This window comes from Ambystoma mexicanum, chromosome 6q (genome assembly GCF_040938575.1).
Source record: "Ambystoma mexicanum isolate Mex_15411 chromosome 6q, UKY_AmexF1_1, whole genome shotgun sequence".
In the NCBI taxonomy this organism is placed as follows: domain Eukaryota; kingdom Metazoa; phylum Chordata; class Amphibia; order Caudata; family Ambystomatidae; genus Ambystoma; species Ambystoma mexicanum.
The window spans coordinates 992,576,175-992,596,014 of record NC_090937.1 but is presented as its reverse complement, the minus strand read 5'-3'; the positions used below and the strand labels follow the sequence as shown (position 1 = coordinate 992,596,014).

Below are 19,840 nucleotides of genomic sequence, written 5' to 3'. Positions count from 1 at the left end.
ATGCCCACCTGACAGTATGTACCCAATCCCCTCACTCCGTTACCATATACAGATATAGCACCTATATTAAAGTTACCTTTTTGCAACCAATAGAATTGCAAGTTAATGTTTGGGTATTACACGTCAGATCATGACACGTTTTCGGTATAAAATTTATGTTTTGTATGAAGTTCGAGGGAGTTGAAGCGAGATGGGCTATCGCATCACTGTTGATTTTCATGTTTCCCCATTTTTTGTACTTGTCATTAAATGGACTCCCCTTTGCCAAACCATTGAGTTGTCCTTATTAGTTGGTGTTGGAGTAAGAAAACCAGCACCCCCATCCATCTCAAGGTGCAGCTCTCGTGAAGAGCAAACCCCGGCTCTGTGGGCCGGCCGGGGGTCTCTCAGTACACTCTCTTTCTTCATATAAGTTTCTCTCCCCTTATCTGCATCACTGTTTCATTATTTTCTCATTATCCATCAGACTATATTTTTCTCCTCTCTATCTCTTTCTCTCTCTCGCTCTCTCTCTATCTCGCTCGCTTTGCTTCTTTCCCAGTTAGCATATAGATTTTTTTTATATTATGCGGTGGGGTCCCCCCGCCTTCCAGCACACTTCCCCCTACCTTATCCTATCCCCTTATCCCACCCCCAAATCGATGTTTTAAAATGTACCCACTTACCCAAGGAAATTCATAGAATTTCTTTTCTGAAGATTTCACAATAGGTGAAAATGGTTTCGTGAAATGCACTAATACGTATCCCACCCACTGTAAACAACCACGTTTACAAGGTTAATTACATAATACAGGATTTTTTCCAAGTGTGGCAACTGTTCTATGAGCCTGTGACCAGTCTCTGCAATAATAATAACATAACAGGTGTATTTGTGGAGGTCACATTCACACCAGAAAGTTCTCTTGGTGTTATAGACAGTTAACAGATGTGTATTACCCAACTCAAAGGTAATCATTTTTGTCACCCTCAGAAGGATGAAAGGCGGAGTGGACCGGTTGGGATTTGAACCTGCCACAATGAAGTGACATTACACTGAATGAATGCACTGGGCCCCTCAGCCACAGGCAATACTCACAACCTTTGTACTTTGTCACTTGCGGTCCATTGGGCCACTGACCCCACATGATTCGACCTGTCCCTTACTTCCCCATGAACAGTCAAATGCAGGCTGCCCCAGGGCTGGTATTTAGAACATAAATGCTGTCCTTAATTTGAGGCACGCGGGTCCCATCCGGTTCCCTGGTTGCTGTTCATAAAGTGGGTTGGACTTGGAGATATTTCATAGCTGGCTTTAATTCACCTTTTGGAGAGTGGTGGAGGTGTTGTTCAGGCAGAGGGTTAGTTTATGTAGGAAAATAGGTTGGTAAATTCATATATTGCCTAGAAGGGAAATGTTCAATGTCGAGGTGAGAGGTGTTCTTTTCATATTAATGTAAATATTTCAAAAACACACTCTCACCACAGACAGCATCCAGTCCTTTTTCGGCTGACTGAAAGTACTGGTGTGTGCCGATGCTGTGCAACGTGGGCATAGTGGAATCTCCTGCTTTCGCGCCAACTGCACGGCTGTTTTCAGCATGCATACCACAATTGCCTCTATGTACCTCACTCTTGGACAGTTAGAACTTCCTCGTGTGTGAGTCACAGCGGCTGTCTTTCTGCTTTGGGTGCAACAATATTTCGAGGCTCACTCAATGCTGGAAATGGAAACAAATTACTGGGGGAACCCTCCTCGTCCACAGAGGGACGGGCCCTGTGGAGAAGGCGGGCTGGGCCAAGGGGCTTGGCACCAGGCTAGGCCAGGCAACACAGTATCTCTTCATAGAACCCAATCTTGTTGATTTGCATAAAAGCAAAGAGCATTATGGGAACATAGGAATGTCCACAATTTCTTATTTGAGACATGTCTTATGGTGATTCAATAAGAAACCCTTTTGAGTGAATAATGGAAGTTGGACTCTGCAGCTTTGATTGGTCACACTACTCACCATAAGAAAAAAATGTCTGTACATTGCTGGACATAAATACCAGTTTGGACAGCTATGAGCTGAAGGCTGTGGTGGTGAGACGGGTCATGGATGAGTGGCAGGGTGAAGGGCAGGTGGATGTTTGGTGTTGGTGGATGCGGGGAGCGTGACACTGCCTGAGACTTAGATGTGAGAGACATGTTGAGGAGAGAGAATTGATGAGGGTTCTGGATGTGCCTGAGCTGAGTGGGAAGGCTTTGCTGGGAGGTGACGGGATGAGAGGCAGGAGGAGGAACAGTGTGATGTTGGATTTTGTGGGTGAGAGGCAGGAGGAGGAACAGTGTGATGTTGGATTTTGTGAAGCAGAGGGGGCGGTGGGAGGAGTTGTGAGCTTATGTGAGGGTCTGGTGCACATCATCCTTTAGGATGGGGAAGCGCCTGCGTGGGTCCGCCCACGCACCCGATAATTAAGAAGAAGAAGACAGCTGCAGCAATTGTCTGGGGGTTTGGCTGTTTCTGTGTTCAGTTTCCTGTCTTTTTGTTGAAACCTCACGCTTCAGAACACTTGACAGCACTAAAGAGTCTTCTCAAAGCCTCCAGATTATTGAAGTGATAACAAGGCTTCAGAGCAGGTCTGTGAGGGCAAGTCCCTGGGTCTGGGGACTGAGCGACCCGAGGGCTGCTCAGTCTTGTTCAGGTCCATTTCCTGTGCTGGGCTCGCTGCCTTCCGAAGCAAAGGACATGAGCACAGCTGCACCCTGCTTCATTGAGTTATGTGGATAGGTTTTTGAACGTCAAAATACTTACTGGGTGCAGTCACAAAGAGTCCTCGTTCAAGCATAAGTTACAAAAGGTGCTGTCTGCGCCTCTGTCTGGTCATAACGTTCTACTTAAGGTACCTGGTGTTCACAGACTCATATCAAGAACAGGTGAAACCTACACTCAAAATATAGTATTTTGAGTGCATAGTGTGCACAAATTATATATGACGCTTTATATAAGTGAAAAAAGTAGTTTAGCATTATAACTTTTGAACTACCTCTTCCTCTTGTCAATTAATTCTCCCTGTGCATTCATTCCATTTGACAGAAATTGGTGACCCTTTCCCACAGTGATTGCAACCATTACGCCCAGGCTATTGTTTTTTACATTGTTTTGGGGTTTTTATATAGCGTAAACCTAGCCAGGAACAGACGGAGGGCTGCACATGTCATTGTGGGTACCGTACGAGCTGGGGAGTGGCTACGTGTGTCCATGCAGGTGGAAGTTAGTTGTGCAGATACCTGTGGCGAATGCATTTGGAAATGTTTGTGAGTACCCGTTAAGTTACGAGTTTGAGAGTGCTCACTAACCTTTTTCCCTGTCATGCCCAAGCAGAGACCCTTGCAATGCCTACTTTTGCATGCCCGCGCTAAGGACCTCTGCATGGGTGTCATTTTAGCGGGGGACGAGGGTGTTTTGTGGCACACCATTTTGTCCCACTCATTTGGCATTTAGAAGCCATGTCCCTCCCAACATTTTCAGCAAAGTTACTCCACTGAGCCTCTGACTGCATACTAAGCAGACGTGCAGATGTGCGTGAGATTAGGCTAGGTGTACATCTTCTCTACAATCATAACTTGTTTTGTGAATTTGTAATTTTGTCCCTACGGCATAACTGACCAATGAGCAAGCTACTACTTTTTCCAGACATAAGTCACCCTGAAACCCTAGATAAAGGTTTGTGATTTTCCGCCCCAGTCTTTCACTCTTGTGATGGAAAACCATGGAAGGTGTTTACATTTAAGTCCATCTAAATAATAAACTAACCAACTGGACAGTGTGCTCCGAGGTAATTCCTGTTCTATGTGTGTCCAAGAGTGCATTCTCAAAAGACACAACACATTGAGAAAGCCAAGCATCACAGGTCTAAAAAAAGAGCGCTGGCTAGAAAAGTGAACTCCTTAGGTCTGCATCCTGTTTGCAGCCAGATGTTTTGGACTATGACTCCCATGATTTATTTGATTTATTTATTTATTGTATTTATTGTATTTGTAAAGCGCTCCACAGCCCACGGGCATCGAGGCGCTGTTGCAAGCAGATTTCTTAGTTACAATGATCCCTCCCCTTTGGCTATGCTGTTTAGGGATGATGAGAGATGTCGGTAAAGCACCTGGAGAGCCGAAGGTTGCAGAACCCTTATTTAGGAGAATGCCTCACAAAAGACACAGAAGAAGAGCATGGCTTTCCCTTGAAATTGTCCCAAGAAAGGATCTGATATTAGGTTTCCATAATGACACTGTGCTCTTGGAACGAGCGAACAGCGGCTCTGCAAAAACGACTCTCGCCAACGTACTTCCTCCGCAAAGGTTAATGAGTCGTCAGAAACACCGCTGTGGTAGGAACTGTCTGGGCTCTGCCAGCAACACGAGGATCATGGAGGTTCTACTTCAGACCTGAACCAGGCACTCGGGGCTCTCACTGCTGTGAAATGCCGCACTGGCTGACGGTGCCAGGATGAGACCAGGGGCTTCTTTCCTCTGCAGGTCAGTGTTGCCCTGGAAGCAGAGGTTATGCCACCACATAATCCCACCTTGGCCTTTAGAAGCATGAGGGCTTCCAGTGTGGAATAATCGCACCCATTTCCTCATTACCCAACTTTATGGGCTTCCAGACATATGAAGATGGCATGACACTGAAGCCCCCGCGAGCATTGTTCACTAAACTGCGAATTGGTGTTTTGCCCCCCGTGGCTGTCGTTCGGAATAAGTGCAGTAGCAGCCACCTACCCTTCTGTCATCATTGTACCTTGAGGAGAGAATGCCTCATCCATTTCTTATTTATTTTCCCCCTGCATTTAAACCATTGTTTATTACCAGAAATATAAGATCTACTTTGCAGGTTGTGGGCCTTTGCTGTAGGACTGATAAATGATAAATTAGCAGTCCATACTGCGGCAAACTAGCTTCTAAGTGCCCGATTCATGGAATATTTAATATTTGCCCTGTACAAAGTGAATTTGCACTGCTGAAAAGTGACTTTGCACTGCTGACACAAACCCTGATTCATGGAACCGTGCCAAGTGTATTTTTGCAGGGAGTGATACATCACTGAGAGTCAGTAGAGACTGTCTATTCGGAGAGATGTAGTGACTTCTTTGCAAAGTCATTTTGTACTGCAAAAATGACCATGCGCTGACTTTGCCCGGACTTTGCAAGGCAAAAATACACTTGGCACGGTTCCATGAATCAGGGTTTGTGTCGGCAGTGCAAAGTCACTTTTCAGCAGTGCAAAATCACTTTGTACCGAGCAAATATTCCATGAATCGGGCCCTTTAAAGAGTCTGGAGGAAAAGGAATCGGAGCTTTGCCCTAGCTGGTACTTCTTAGGCCCACTCCTGCATTTGGATTTTATTTTCTCAGGAACTCTGGATTTTGTTGTTATGAGGATGTTTTTAAATCTGTTTTATTGACGTGCTCTTCGTTTTACTGTGACTGTGTGATATGTTGTTGAGCTTGTCTTATATGAATTTTGGAATTATGCTGTCAATTGCTGAAACTGATTTTTGTGTATTCTGGATGTATGGAAGTTAATGGACTGATTGATTACCCAACTAAATGGCACTGAATGGATCAACCCCGGCAGACTGAAGTGTTGAGTCGGCCCTGCCAGGCTTTCAAACTTGCACAATGCAGGCTTGCCCCGTGTCAGAGGCAAGGGTTTAACCTGTGAGCAATCCATGTTATTATTATACCTATATAGATGTGTATTGTTGTCTATTGCAATTTTATCTCATATTAAAATGTATGGCAAGTTAGTATAATTCTTTCTTCAGTGTTTCTGATAGGATGGTGCTTTTTAATGTCATTTTATATACTCTTTTAACGACTTACAATAGGAATTTGGAGGATCTGTGCGTTTGTGTATTGAATTGTATGTATGCATTGCATACAATGATGCATTTTCATTTAATTTAATTTTCATTTTTTGAAAAAGTAAACGAAATGGAATAATGATATAAGTATACAACGTTTTTTTTAAACGGTAGTACACTATAAATAAAAAAAAGTGAAACAAATAATTATGGTAACAGCATGCCACAGAATGTGCTGGTGCATCCAACATGCATTGGGGGTCATTTTCTAAGAAGTGGTAATTACATGCAGGGGGCCACAGCGTGTGCTGTTGGGTCCGCCCTATGCAATTTTACTGATTTGCAAAATGGAATGCAAACACAAAGGGTAAAATCAGGCATCCTGCTCTTTACGCCTTTCTTGAACACTCTGTTTTGTAAAACAAAAGTGTAAATGCCACCTGCCATTAATGTATGTCGGACAGTATTTATAATGTATTCCTGTGAATTCCGCTGGCATTTAGCAGGTGCTAAAACAGGCCGATTCCAAGGGAATCCATTAGTTTTACGGCATCAGAAAAATCTCATACTGGTTTAAAACCTGGAGGCATTTGATGGCAGAAGAGGAATGAATCATAGAAATGCTAAATCCGTTTCCTGCACCTACTCCTTCTTCAAATGTCTACAAACCTTCCTGGAGTTTAAAAGTGAGGAGTGAATGATTTACGCCTTGGATTTACACTTTACTTTTACTCAAACGGACTTAAATAATTCCCCCGTAAATCCACACTTGTGGACTGTGCCTTTAATCCACCCTTGTGGTCTTTGGTCTCTGGCCTTGTGGCCTCTAACCTCAATCCACACTTGTTGTCTCTGACCATAATCCATATATGGTCTCGCACCTTAATCAACATTTATGATAGCTGGCCTTTATCCAGACTTGTGTTTTCTGGCCCTGATACACACTTGTGGCTTCCCTGATTCACACTTGTGGCTTCTGGCCCTGATACACACTTGTGTTCTCTGACCGTAATCCACACTTCTGGTCTCTGACTTAATCCACACTGTGGTCTCTGCCTTAATACACATTTGTGGTCTCTGATCTTAATCCACAATTGTGTTCTCTGCCTTAATCTACACCTGTGTTCTATGACTGTAATCCACACTTCTAGTCTCTGACCTTAATCCACACTTGTGTTCTCTTCCTTAATCCGCATTTGTGGTCTGTGCCTTAATCCACACTTGTGGTCTCTGCCTTAATCCACACTTGTGTTCTCTGCCCTTAATCCACACTTTTGGCCTCTGCCCTTAATAGGCACTTTTGTTCTCTGGCTTTAATCCACACTTCTGGTCTCTGACCTTAATCCACACTTGTGTTCTCTTCCTTAATCCACACTTGTGGTCTCTTCCTTAATCCACACTTGTGGTCTCTGCCTTAATCCACACTTGTGGCCTCTGCCTTAATCCACACTTTTGGCCTGTGCCCTTAATCTGCACTTTTGTTCTCTGGCTTTAATATACATTTGTGGTCTCTGATCTTAATCCACACTTGTGTTCTCTGCCTTAATCCACACCTGTGTTCTCAGACCGTAATCCACACTTCTGGTCTCTGACCTTAATCCACACTTGTGTTCTCTTCCTTAATCCACACTTGTGGTCTCTGCCTTAATCCACACTTGTGGTCTCTGCCTTAATCCACACTTTTGGCCTGTGCCCTTAATCTGCACTTTTGTTCTCTGGCAATACACATTTGTGGTCTCTGATCTTAATCCACACTTGTGGTCTCTGATCTTAATCCACATTTGTGGCATCTGCCCTTAATCCACACGTGTGATCTCTGACCTTCCTCTCTCATTCCAGCTACTATTTTCTTCCTCTCACAACCTTCATTACTTCTCCATTTTGATGTCTCTCTAAGAAAACTACGGTAAACAAACCAAGAATGGCTTTGTTGATCTTTGCTGTCATGTCACATGTGAATGAAGACCAATTTAAAAGTATTGATTATATTTCTATTAGGGGTGTACCGAATAGGAGATTTAGTATTTGTCCGACTACCGAATAGCAGACCAAAGTATTCAGCCGGGGCCGAATAAATAGCCAAATAGTTGCCTTTTCAATAAATAAAGTTGCGCACACACAACACACGTTGTAAAATAAAAACACACTTTGAAACATGCATGTCCATTTTTATTTCTTTTCACTTTTTCTTATCTATAGAAAATGTTGTTTAAGGCATGAAATTAATACAAATGTTCAATAGCAGTGTGCTTTATATTTTTGTGCATTCATAGCTGTCGCTTGTTGGGCAAGGCCCAAGTAACTCGGACCACCCCAAAAGTACAGTGTGCATATATGCCATCGCTGTGAGGGAAGTGACTGGGATGTGGCTACTCATGCTTCCAAATGTTCCTTTTGGTCCTGCCCATCCTTTGACTCCTGGCTGCAGCAAGGCACTGACACACAAAAGTAGGGATTACATTGGTTAGTACCCCGAGGGCTACTCAGGTGCTACTGATTAAAAGCCTTTGTAATGTTCAAGTCAGGTTTTCCACCTAGGGTCTTGACAGAAGAGGGATTTGAATAATTTCTTTTCAATAGCTGCCATCTTTTAGTGTTTTTTGGGTGGGGTAGCTGAGGTGTTTTGAGGCATGGACAAAGGCACCAGAAACAGCACATAGGGAAAACTAATCCATCCAATGTTCTCAGATGCGCCTATTTGGGTGGAATAATGCTAATTTTCAGATCTACGATTGGCATGTGAATGTACATTTCACTTAGGTGTTTCACTTGTACATCCTAATGGTCCAATGTTTTTATAATATAAGTGCATACCTCCTGCTCTTTATTATGCAAGAAGCCAAAGTCGAATAGCTCTTTTTCAGCCGCAATTCAGCCGAATACTTACTTGAAGCTGAATTTCAGTACACTCCTAATTTCCATATTCATGTCATTAGTAGGGCATTTGCGAACGTTTCATCATGGAAAATGTTTCGCGGTAATGATATTACAAAAGCTGGTTTCTATGTATTTTACTGCATTGGAACATATTATATGTGTTGCTTTTTCTCCCCTTTTTTGAACACGCAAGATCATTTCGGCACATTCCCATCTGCCTACTCGCATCCAGCTGCAAAGACACAGACCTACAGGCCCTTACCCAAAAGTGTCTCTGACAATGGCATGGACACCTTCAAGGCCTCTTCCCCTTTGCCTCCTCCACCTGTGCCAGTGCTGCCTCAACCACCACCCCGAGAAAGTTTTTTAACTGCAAAGTAAGTAGACCAATAAAGTTGTGTCTGAAATATCGTACAGTGATTTGTTTTTTGCATGCTCTCTTTGTGCTTAGAATGGATTTCTGATACAAGTAATGTCGTTAAGGCCATTGGGTGATGCACACTGTAGGTAGGTCTCCTAATTAGAAGTGCATAGTGGGATGCGAGTGGCGCTTGACACTGCAGGCAGGTGGCATGAGGGGAGGAGAACAGGGTAGAGCAACAGGTTTGCAAGACTCTTGCATTTCTGGTTCCAGCCAAGTGAATGTCTGGGCCTGATCTGGCTGATAGTGGCCTGCTGTGTCATCTTTTAGGAATCACGTCAGCTGAACTAGCTCCAAAAAAGAAACACAAATATTTGTTTATGGTAGTCCATAGTGCTAGCAGACATCGTCCTTCCCTTGGGAAAGATTCCAGCGTCACAAACAAGAGGGAAAATAAGGCATGGCTAGACAGGAGGACACCCAGAGCAGGCCATCTGTATCTATCTATCTATCTATCTATCTATCTATCTATCTATCTATCTATCTATCTATCTATCTATCTATCTATCTATCTATCTATCTATCTATCTATCTATCTTATTACTGATCTATCTATCTATCTATCTATCTATCTATCTATCTATCTATCTATCTATCTATCTATCTTATTACTGATCTATCTATCTGTGGTTATTTGTAAAGCACCTACAGCCGAAAAAGGCATCTAAGCACCAATGAAAGTGGTGTGAAGTTTATTAGAACAGACGCATTTTGAGTTTCTGACTGTTGTTTAGATTGAAGGTCTTTGGGGAGCGCGTTCCAGACCTAAGTTGTTTGGACTCGGAACAAACGGCCAATCACAGTGAGACTGTAAGAGAGGCAAAGAAAAGCCACGTGAAGAAGTGAGAAAAGGAAGAGCCAGGCCACATATAGCAGGAATATTGCTGCTGCCAACGGTGAGCTGTAGTTGTATTTTCCAAAATAACTAATGTTGCTACCAGCTTTTATAGATGGGAGGTAAGTACAACCATCTTCAAATACAACTAAAAGGCACACAGAGAATAAAATCCTTTTTTTACACAAAAAGATAACAATTCGCCAGAAGAAATTCAGTTGGAGATGTTGACAAATATAAAGGCCCAGCCTGGAAGTTAGCACACAAATGTCAACTTTCTACCCCCAGGAGTCAGGAATAACCGTAAGAGACCCTAGTAAATATTTTATGATTTCTGTTTATTGAAAAGTCTTTACCGCAAGAAAGATTCAAACTGAAAGTACAGCCAAATACAATATGAGGAACCGCTGACCTTCAGATCAGGAAACGCTGCGTTTGCTGCAGTGGGAGATGTGGTCTGACAGGTGCATGGTTCGCATGAGTTCAGATCAAGGTATTTCACACATTGGACCACCTGGGGCATTACAGGGAACATCAGAGCTCCTCGTCAGTGCATGCCTCAATAACCAGGATATAGATCTTTTTATTTTTTTTACTTTCTTTTTTATTGCATTATACAGTCAACATAGTCAACTTTTAATTCACTTTATCCAAATCTAAAATATAGTATATCAACGTTAAAATACAGTATCAAACTTTAAAATACAGTATCAAACATTAATATGACAAAGTTTCCTCAGATTACACACATTCTAAAATAACAATCTGTACATTTTATAGTACCACACAATTCGCAAAAGGGTATTGATGTGGGACTACCTTACAGAGTTCTCATGACAGCATGTCCAGCATAATCACAATTTTCCTCCATAGTATTTGCAGAAAAAAATACACCCTTTGCGATTACCATTCATGTACATGGGCCACAGTGCCTCACTCGACAATCTCCCTTCGATACCAGCTGATCTTAAAGGTATCAGCCGTAATTTCAAGAGGGCAGAACATACAGTCGTCAGGTATTTAGCAGATAATTCCATTTCACCACGCAAACGGCAACGTCTAATGTCCCTCGGTTTCTTTAACCAGGCGCCCACAACCTCTAGCGTCTTTACCAAATTCACTTTTAATTTAATGTAATCCCAAATCATATTATTACCAACAAACTGCTCAATAAACTTCGTGATATTCACTCTTTCCAGAATGTACTCGACAAACACAGCAGAGTTGCGTTTAGTTTCTATTTCAATTAACAGCTGTTCTCCACAGTGTTCTTTCAGTAATGGCTTCATGACCTTCTGATAGCTGTTTAGTTATAGACTCATGACATTCACTGAAGCCAGAGCAAACCATCTCTGCGCAATGGCTTTAATACTCACAATACAACCCAAAGGCATGCGGCTCGCTTTAGTAAATAGGGCTTTATATAAGAGCCCACACATAGAGGTCTTAGAAGCCTTTGGCATCTTCCAAAATTTGTTCAGACAAATTCAATGGAATTTAACTTGGAATGGCACAACATTAAATTCAAGATAAACCATATCAATGGGTGTACACAGAGGCAATCTAGATAGTCTCTTAAGTATCATTGATTCCATTTTTATCAATTTCCAATAGGCTATTCGTTTCCAAGATTTCTGTTCCATATGTGATAATAGAATGTTTGCCTGATACAGCTGTAATAAGATGCCGACAGAATATCCCCACCCTTATGCGCAAGGGAGTTAATACTGTCTGATATCTGCAAGGCTTTTAGTTTTAATTGTTCAAGGTTCGTTTTACCACAAAGTTTATTGTCTAACTATACACCCACATATTTGTACCCAGGGACCACATCGATTGCCTCCTTGTTGATGTGCCAACTGGTTCTTATCTCCTTTTTATATTGAGGTGTGAATACCATAACCTTAGTTTTAGCAGTGTTCACTACCAAGGGATCAAATCTGTATACTCTTTCAATTTGTTCAAGGAAGACTGCAAACCACTCAAGGTCAGATCCAATTAGGCTAAATCATCAGCATAGCCTATCCAGTGTATTGGAGTGTCACCCAGTTTTGGTGCAATCGAAGAACTGTTAGCAATGGCCTCACCTAGGTCCGATGTATAGTGATTGAACAGCGTCGGTGCCAATATACATCCCTGCTTTAATCCTTTCTGAGTAGGTATCCAGCCTGATGAACTAACGTGTTGGTCCAACCGAACCTTCACCCTTGTGTGTTCATGTAACAGGATGATCACCTTCAGTAGGCCTGGAGGGATGTTCCAATTTAGCAACTTTTGCTATAATCTACCTCTATTCAAACTGTCAAAGGTGGCACTAAATATCGATAGCTTATGTATCCTCCATGCCTGCTGGATGATCTTAACTAAAGCCAGAATGTTGATCCAAGTGCCAAATCCTTTGCGGAACCCAGTTTGGTTGTATGTTATGAGATCTTTTGACTCTACCCATTCTTCAAAACTCATTCAGTAATAAGCAAAGGCTTTTGCCGGGGCATCCAACATCGACAGTAGGCGATAATTGCGAGGGTCGGCATGGTTACCCTTTTTTTTTACTGGTACCAATGTACTAGTATGCCAGGAAGTTTGGATAATTTGTCTCACTCTAATTCAGTGGAACAGCCAATGCAATGTGGTTGCCCAAAGCTCTGTATCCAATTTATTCAATGTGCTACACATCCCATTAGGCCCCGGAGCCCTAGACGATTTGCAAGCCATGATTAGCCTATGGATATCATTAACACGTTTTCTAAATAGCCACTCAGAAGTTATCATGGCTGCTCTAAAGGTTACCACTTCCCCCATGAACAATTGTTCCATATGCAAAACCCCAAGACTGTTCTGCCACACCAGTAATAGCTCTATCGAGATGTTTACTACCATTTATGATCTTCCAAAACTTGACAGAATTATTAGAGATGAATATACCAGTGCATTCCATCGATTGCATTCAATTTGATATGTATGCCTTCTGAGCCATTTTCCATAGTTAGATTTTGTAGTTTTTGCCTGATGCGCATGTTCACTATAATTCAATACAAGAGTGATATGATGTGCAATTCTTTACGCATGGTCCTTTTTTATGCTTAATTAGTTTGTCGAATGCATATTGATGGATTTTTCTAGGACCATATCCATTCCGAGAGCGCGTGCCAGGTCTTATTAAGGTACTAGATCTAATGCTCTCCATGCAGGTTTCGTAGTCACTAATAGCTTGCTTTGTGAGAGCAATTTAGGGCTCCATGGAAGTGAGCCTATTTGCTATTACATAGTCACCAAAGACAGCCTGAGCCATGGTGGATGCTACCCCCACTTTATTATCGCTCCAAGAGACTCAATTGAGAGAAGGATTGACACACAAATTCCCGAATGCACGATACTTTTAGACTGATTAAAAATGTCAAGACAAGCAACCAACAGATAATGATCACTTTCTTCATGCTGGATTACACACATATCTACGATGAAACAGGTGGTATTAGCCATAAACATATAGTCAATTATACTACTAGAATTATTCCCATTCCTAGTGAACTGGGATGGAGTGTCAGATGGGTATGCCCCATTGGCCATAGTAAATTCGGCTAGATAAAGTATACTGGCCCAATCCATTCTACACTTACAAAAATGTTTAAGAGTCAAGCCAACTATTGGTGACGAAAGATGCTCCTGTTCCTTGTAATGCTTATCTTTCGGGATCCTTGAGTTAAAGTCTCCACAAATGAAAATAGGACTGCATCCTTTTGGGCTGTTATTAAGTGCATCCACTTCGTTCAGTCCTACGCAGTAACTATTCTTATAGGGACAATCATATATATTGACAATAACAATATCATTCAATCCTGTTTTAGGCCATGTCCATGGAAATGTATGTCTACCAATCAGGATATTGTCACATGCACAGGGGAGTTCCACCAATCCCAATGGTTTCTTTACTCCTAGCAATAATCCTCCTTTTGGTCCACCCCAAACCACTTGGGCAGCCCGGTAGGGAACTCATTGCCACCCGTTGGTTACCAATGGTTTGGTCAACCATGTCTCTTGTAATGCCACAATGGAGAAGTTGTCAAGATACTCCAGGAGGCCTTCCTGCTCAAACAAGTACTTATGGCCACCAGTATTCCGACTTATGATCACGAAAGGTGAAGGAGGGTTATATTAGGATCGCAGCTTCCCATGTTGTTCAACCATGTGGGCCAACCAGTCCCAATGGGATTTGTCACCTTTCCGCATACCCCCTGTATCCAAACCTACAATGCTTGTTTGTGAACATAAATTGCTTTCCCCATTTGTGTTCTGTTATTTCTATCCTGGCTAGGGGTTTGAGGTATGGAAGGCTGACTCCTTTTACCACTTATGCTGTCGTATTTGTTATTACATAAGCCATCTACCTCAATAATTGTACAATCATAGCCCAATCTGTTAAGAGACACGGTTTAATCCATCATATAATCAAGCATACTATTAGCACTAAGATATACAATCAAGGTAGCATTCTTAATTCTTTCACAAATGTCCAAAATACAAATATCACTACTTCGTATAAATCGGAGAGGGATCATCGAATGGAGCAACTTTATCAATCGTGAGCGATTTGAGAAAAACCTACCACTATCACAAAACAGGCTTTGAATATGCAATGCCTTGACTTTTGCATTTGAGTTAGATACCTTCGTCTCAACCATGGCCTGCACGCCAATGCTGCCCAGATCTGTTTGAATCGAGGCGTTACTCATAAAAGGATTTGTCTCACTAGGCAATGGAACTGCCTACTTACTAAACAGCTCCTTCAGGATATAACTTTGGTCTTCTGCAAATTTTGTCACTTTATTATGACTTTTAAGGATCTTTTCCCTTGTTTTGGAACTTTGTTCTGTATAGTTGTTATTCTTTCCTCTATCACTGGTAATGCAATTACCGCACAAGTCGTGATAAGCAAACACTCTTTAATTGTGCGTATGCCCCCTGTTGCCTTTGACAACTCCTTTTTTAGCATAGGTTGACTTGGTGTCACATGCTTCACCAACTGCCGTTTGATAGTAATTTGGGATTGTATTTCTTTTCTTTTTAATTGGCAGTTCTTCATACATTATTGCTTGTTTGTTGTTTGGCAACCTTTATATTTTTCCTCTTATACCAGGATACAGAATCCTGGTCTAACGATACACCGTTCATGTTAGGCAGATATTGATCTCCCTTCACATGCTCCTCAGCGTGGTCTATTCATGGTGTAGTGGCTATGTGAATTTTATTTGAATTATTGGCTAGGTCTTTAACTTGGTCCTTAACTATAATAGTAAGCTGATTTAGAGGTGACGTTACTTGAGAAATTTGATTACCATGTTGTTCAAGTGTACCCACCATACCATCGCACTTAGCTATTAGTTGATTGAGTAAACATTCACATAATTTGAACATAGCGGCAGAAGATTCACTTTCATTCACTACTTGTAACAAATTGCTTGAATTTTCTAAAAGCCTCCATATTGAACATTACAGAGGTATTTACGGGAGTGACTATATTCCTGGTAGGGGTTGTCAATCCCTTTGAGTGAACATCCACTCTGGCCATTGTTCCACATTCAACCTTATTGACTAATTGTGATTCAGTTTCGGTTTCAGTTTCAGTTATGGCCTCAATTAGGAGAGGACATGGATCTGCAGAAAAAAATGATATCAGCAACTGCACTTAGTTTAGTACCCATAGGGCAAAGGCAAGGACTGGGTCAATTCAAGGCCGATACTGGTGAGCTTGCATTGACAGCAATAGATCCTAAGCACTGTTGTGGACTAGGTATCATCGTTTTAGAACCAATGCATGGCAGTGACACAGTAAGCTCCTCAACTAGATCTAAACAAAAGTCGTTGACACAGTCCACTTCCTTACCTTAGATAACACAGTTCTAATAGAAACCAGTAATTTCCTTATTAGCCAAGTGAGACTTGTCAAGTTTATCAGATTTATTTCGTTATTTACTTATTACATTTATAAAGTGCACAAGGCGGCTCTGGGGCATCGTGGCACTGTTACAATAAGGATTACTTAGTTACATAAATTGTTGGGTACATTGAACGTGATTCAGGAAGTACATGATAAAGGAAGGTAGATGGTAACATTGACATTTTATTGGTGTGCAGCTTTAATGTCTCACGGTTCCGTGGTTACAGGGGAGCCGCAGATAACTCACACTTTCCAAGGATCAATAACGGTGTGGGTTTGTTGAGGTGGGGTGCGCTTTGTTTTGAGTGTTCTGCGGAAGGATGCGTGGGAGGTCTCATTCCTTAGGGTTGTAGGCAGGGCATTCCAATGTTTAGGCGCTAGATACAGGAATCTTGAGCCTCCTTCTTTGGCCCTTTTGAAGGTACGGATGTTGAGCTGATTGGAGTGGTGTGAACGCTTAGGTATGGCGGAAATGGCTCAGAATACTTTTTTGGAGAGGTCCGGAGGGCTGTGAGTGATAAGCACTTGTGTGTTATGGCACGGTTCTTGATGAGTATACGCTCTTTGACCAGGAGCCAGTGAGCATCATATCTTGCGTGGGAGATGTTCTCCATTTTTGGAATGCTTAGAGCTGCCCTAAGTGGTTGTTTTGAATGATTTGTAGTCTGTTGAGGTTTTTGGCCGAGGTGCCAGCAAACAGGACGGTACAATAGTCCAGTTTGGCACCAATAGTAGCTCTGGCTATGGAGAGGCAGTTTATAGTGGATAGCTATGGTTTGACTGCATTGATAATTTTGGTCGTAAGTGCAGCTGAGGATGAAATGGGGCTAACTTGGCGTGTCATGGAGAGAGTGGAGTCAATGTATACCCCCAAGGTTTTGACTGCTGGTGAGACAGTGATTTTGGTGTTATCTATGTTGAAAGCACTGTATTGATTGTCAAGCGACGGTAACATGATGACAACCGAATCTCCCCGTCCTGGCAATCAGTGCGGGATGGTTCCACGTACCGCTGACATCCGATACACCATTCGCCAGCTGTGATTCCCGGTCTTACGTTTGCTTTCACAGAGGCTTTGCAGGTCTGGATTGAAAAGGACTGGGGCAATTCCCTCCTGGTTGTCCTTTCAGATCACTCTGCCTTTCTCCTCCATTTGAACTGCCCTCCCCGAATGGCTGCTTTCTCGTGCATTCGGTCTTGCTTAAAGTGTGCTCTCGTGCTGTGCCTTTTATCCCTCTGGGGAAGGGAAAGGGCAGTCAGGTGGGCGTAGTTATCGGCAATTGCCTGACACCACCTGACGCTTATGTTGGGACATGTCGGCTAAATTGCTCTGGTGTTAGTCAGTTGTGTTTCGTGGTGTGAGAAAGTGTTTGTGTTTGTGTAGGAAAAGGGAGGTGGTTGATCGTCTACATATCCTACATTGTGGGATGGGGAAAAGGTGTCATAAGGAAGGGGATACCGTGTCTCAACCTTCGGTGTCCCACCTCCACTCCCTCAGGGCCCCTCATTCAGGTGATCCTCCATAACTAGTCCACCACCAAGAACTGGATCCAATAGCGATGGCTGTGTCCTGGCCACCTGGATGACAGATCCCTGGGGACTAGTCAGTGAGACACCTTCAGGTTTCTCACAGTAAGGCATATTTAAAGGTGACTCCCACCGCGATTATGGGTTAATACATAATGGCTGTTAGAAACTAGAGTAAAAGCATCTCATGGTGTGATAGACGCAAATATATATTCAGTAAAAAAATATTGTTAAAGGGACGTTATGGTTACAAGTATAACCGAAACCCCCAGAAATTCGCCAGTTATTGTAAGCTAAGCAACTATACCTCGCGCCACCCCTGTGCACTGCTAACACTAACACCCAGGACATCAAAGATGACATCACAAATAATAATAATAATTTAGCACTTATATAGCGATATGAACCCTCAGGTATCTGAGCGCTGCTTATTATTACCCACGGTGTATGGTGCTCATTTATCGACCTCGGAAGGATGAAAGGCTGAGATTGGCCCTGCCAGGATTCAAACCTGCGTCAGCAGGGTCTACAAAGATATCAAAGCGAGCGCTCTACTCGCTGTACTATCGGATCTGCTAATGTCATTGATGACATTACTGATGACATCACATATCTAGGCCACTTGTTTATGTTTACTGACACATCTATGCCAGGTGTTTTTGTTCACTGACAGACAGAATATGAAAATTCAAAAGGTGCTGTATATCTAGACTTTAACCTTGTTGTATGTTCTTAAAGTACTTTCCTTAGGGTTTGGTCTCAGCCCATAGTGCACATACACGGGGCAATAAGCAGGCCTCAAACACATTAATTAATTTGTGTACATGAAGATGAACTTTAATGTTATTAACATTTTCTAGTGATACTTTTTCTTTCTTCCTTACTTTAGTTTCCCTGTATGTGCCTCTGATTTGTATGGATTGTGGGTCTTCATATGTATTGTTTGTATTAACGCAAGTGTGTAGTAAGTCTTTAATTGTTAGCTATTTATTCCATGTATAACATTACTCAATAGTCTGATAAGGTAGCATTCATTATTTTAATATTGAAAATTAGCAGATTAAAAATATTGTGCTTCTATGGTGCCTGCTGCAACCATTGCCTATGTGTATGTATGATTAGGTTCCTGTATTAACAATAACACTCCAATCTAATGTTTTGTTTAGGTGAGTACATTCTTTAATATATTAAGCAGTTCATGATAGGTCTTCCAATCACTCCTGACATCTTGTTACCAACATTATAAACACAACCCTTTGTAGGGACTTTTCATCAAAATGAATTTAATATGTCATGTCATCAGTGATGTCATCAATGACATTTGTGATGTCATTTTTGATGTTCTGCGTGTTAGTCTTAGTAGTGCATGGTGGTGGCACGAGTTATGGTTGCTTACCTTACCATAACTGGTGAATTTCTGTGGGTTTTTGGTTTTACTTGAAACCATAACATCCCTTTAACAATGTTTTTTCACTGAATTTCATAGGTTTTGATTAGTGCAACTTAACCATAACATTCCTTTTACGTTTTTTCTGTGAATTTCATAGGTTTTTATGAGTGTAAATGTTTCAAGATGTTACATCACTGTATTTAAGTTATTCATAATTCCTTTTTTAACAAACCTACGGCTTCGGCCATGCCACACGCCCCACTAAGCAAATCAGAGTTCACATTTGTCCTTGCTCACGGCTAGGCCGATTGCCCAGGCACCAAAGCTATTTCACAATTATTTGTACTTACATTTTGACACTTTAGAAAAAATAAAACACAGGACAGATTTGCAAAACCAGGCTCTGAGGTCCTTGCTGATGCTCCTTGCGCATGTTTGCTGCATTCCTGTCCAGCACTTCAGGCTGTCGCCACAAGCAGTATTTTGTTTGCCCATTCACATTTATCCCATTTTTGAAAAACGTTACCACATAGCCGGTCCATGGTGGCCATGCCCACTTTAACCCCTTTGCCGGTTCCTCGTGGTCATGGGCAGTAGCCAGATTGTCCGGATTATGGACAAAGGCCATGACCCGGATAATCTGGCCACTGCCCACTGCCACATTCACCAAAGGTACATCACTATTTTTTGTACATACATTATGACACTTTTCAAAAAATAAAACATGGATACAATTGCAAAACCATGCTTTCAGGTCATTACACAAGTTTGCTGCAAACCCGTCCATGTTTTATATTTTGAAAAGAGTCAAAGTATATGTCCATGAAATAGTCATATAACGTAGCCCCAATTGACAAAATCCATTCAGACTTTGCACAAACATTTAAGGTCTATATTCTTTCTGAAAACATTTATGCAGATTCGTCAAACAGCAACAAAGTTAAAAGACATCTGTAAGTATTGACCCCCGCCCCTCTAATTTTGCCTCCTCTTCACAAAATCCCACCAATCTTTGCAAAAACATTCAGTTCT

General features: G+C 42.0%; 1 protein-coding gene across 19 annotated transcripts in view; it reads left to right on the top strand.

The window, feature by feature from the left end:
- SORBS2 (sorbin and SH3 domain containing 2) overlaps positions 1 to 19,840 on the top strand; it is a 923,152-nt gene that overhangs the window by 601,692 nt on the left and 301,620 nt on the right. For all 19 annotated transcript variants that reach the window (XM_069631529.1, XM_069631528.1, XM_069631527.1 and 16 more), the window contains one exon: positions 8,891 to 9,074. In XM_069631529.1, coding sequence (XP_069487630.1) covers positions 8,891 to 9,074 — 184 coding nt within the window. The remainder of the gene's footprint in view (positions 1 to 8,890; positions 9,075 to 19,840) is intronic.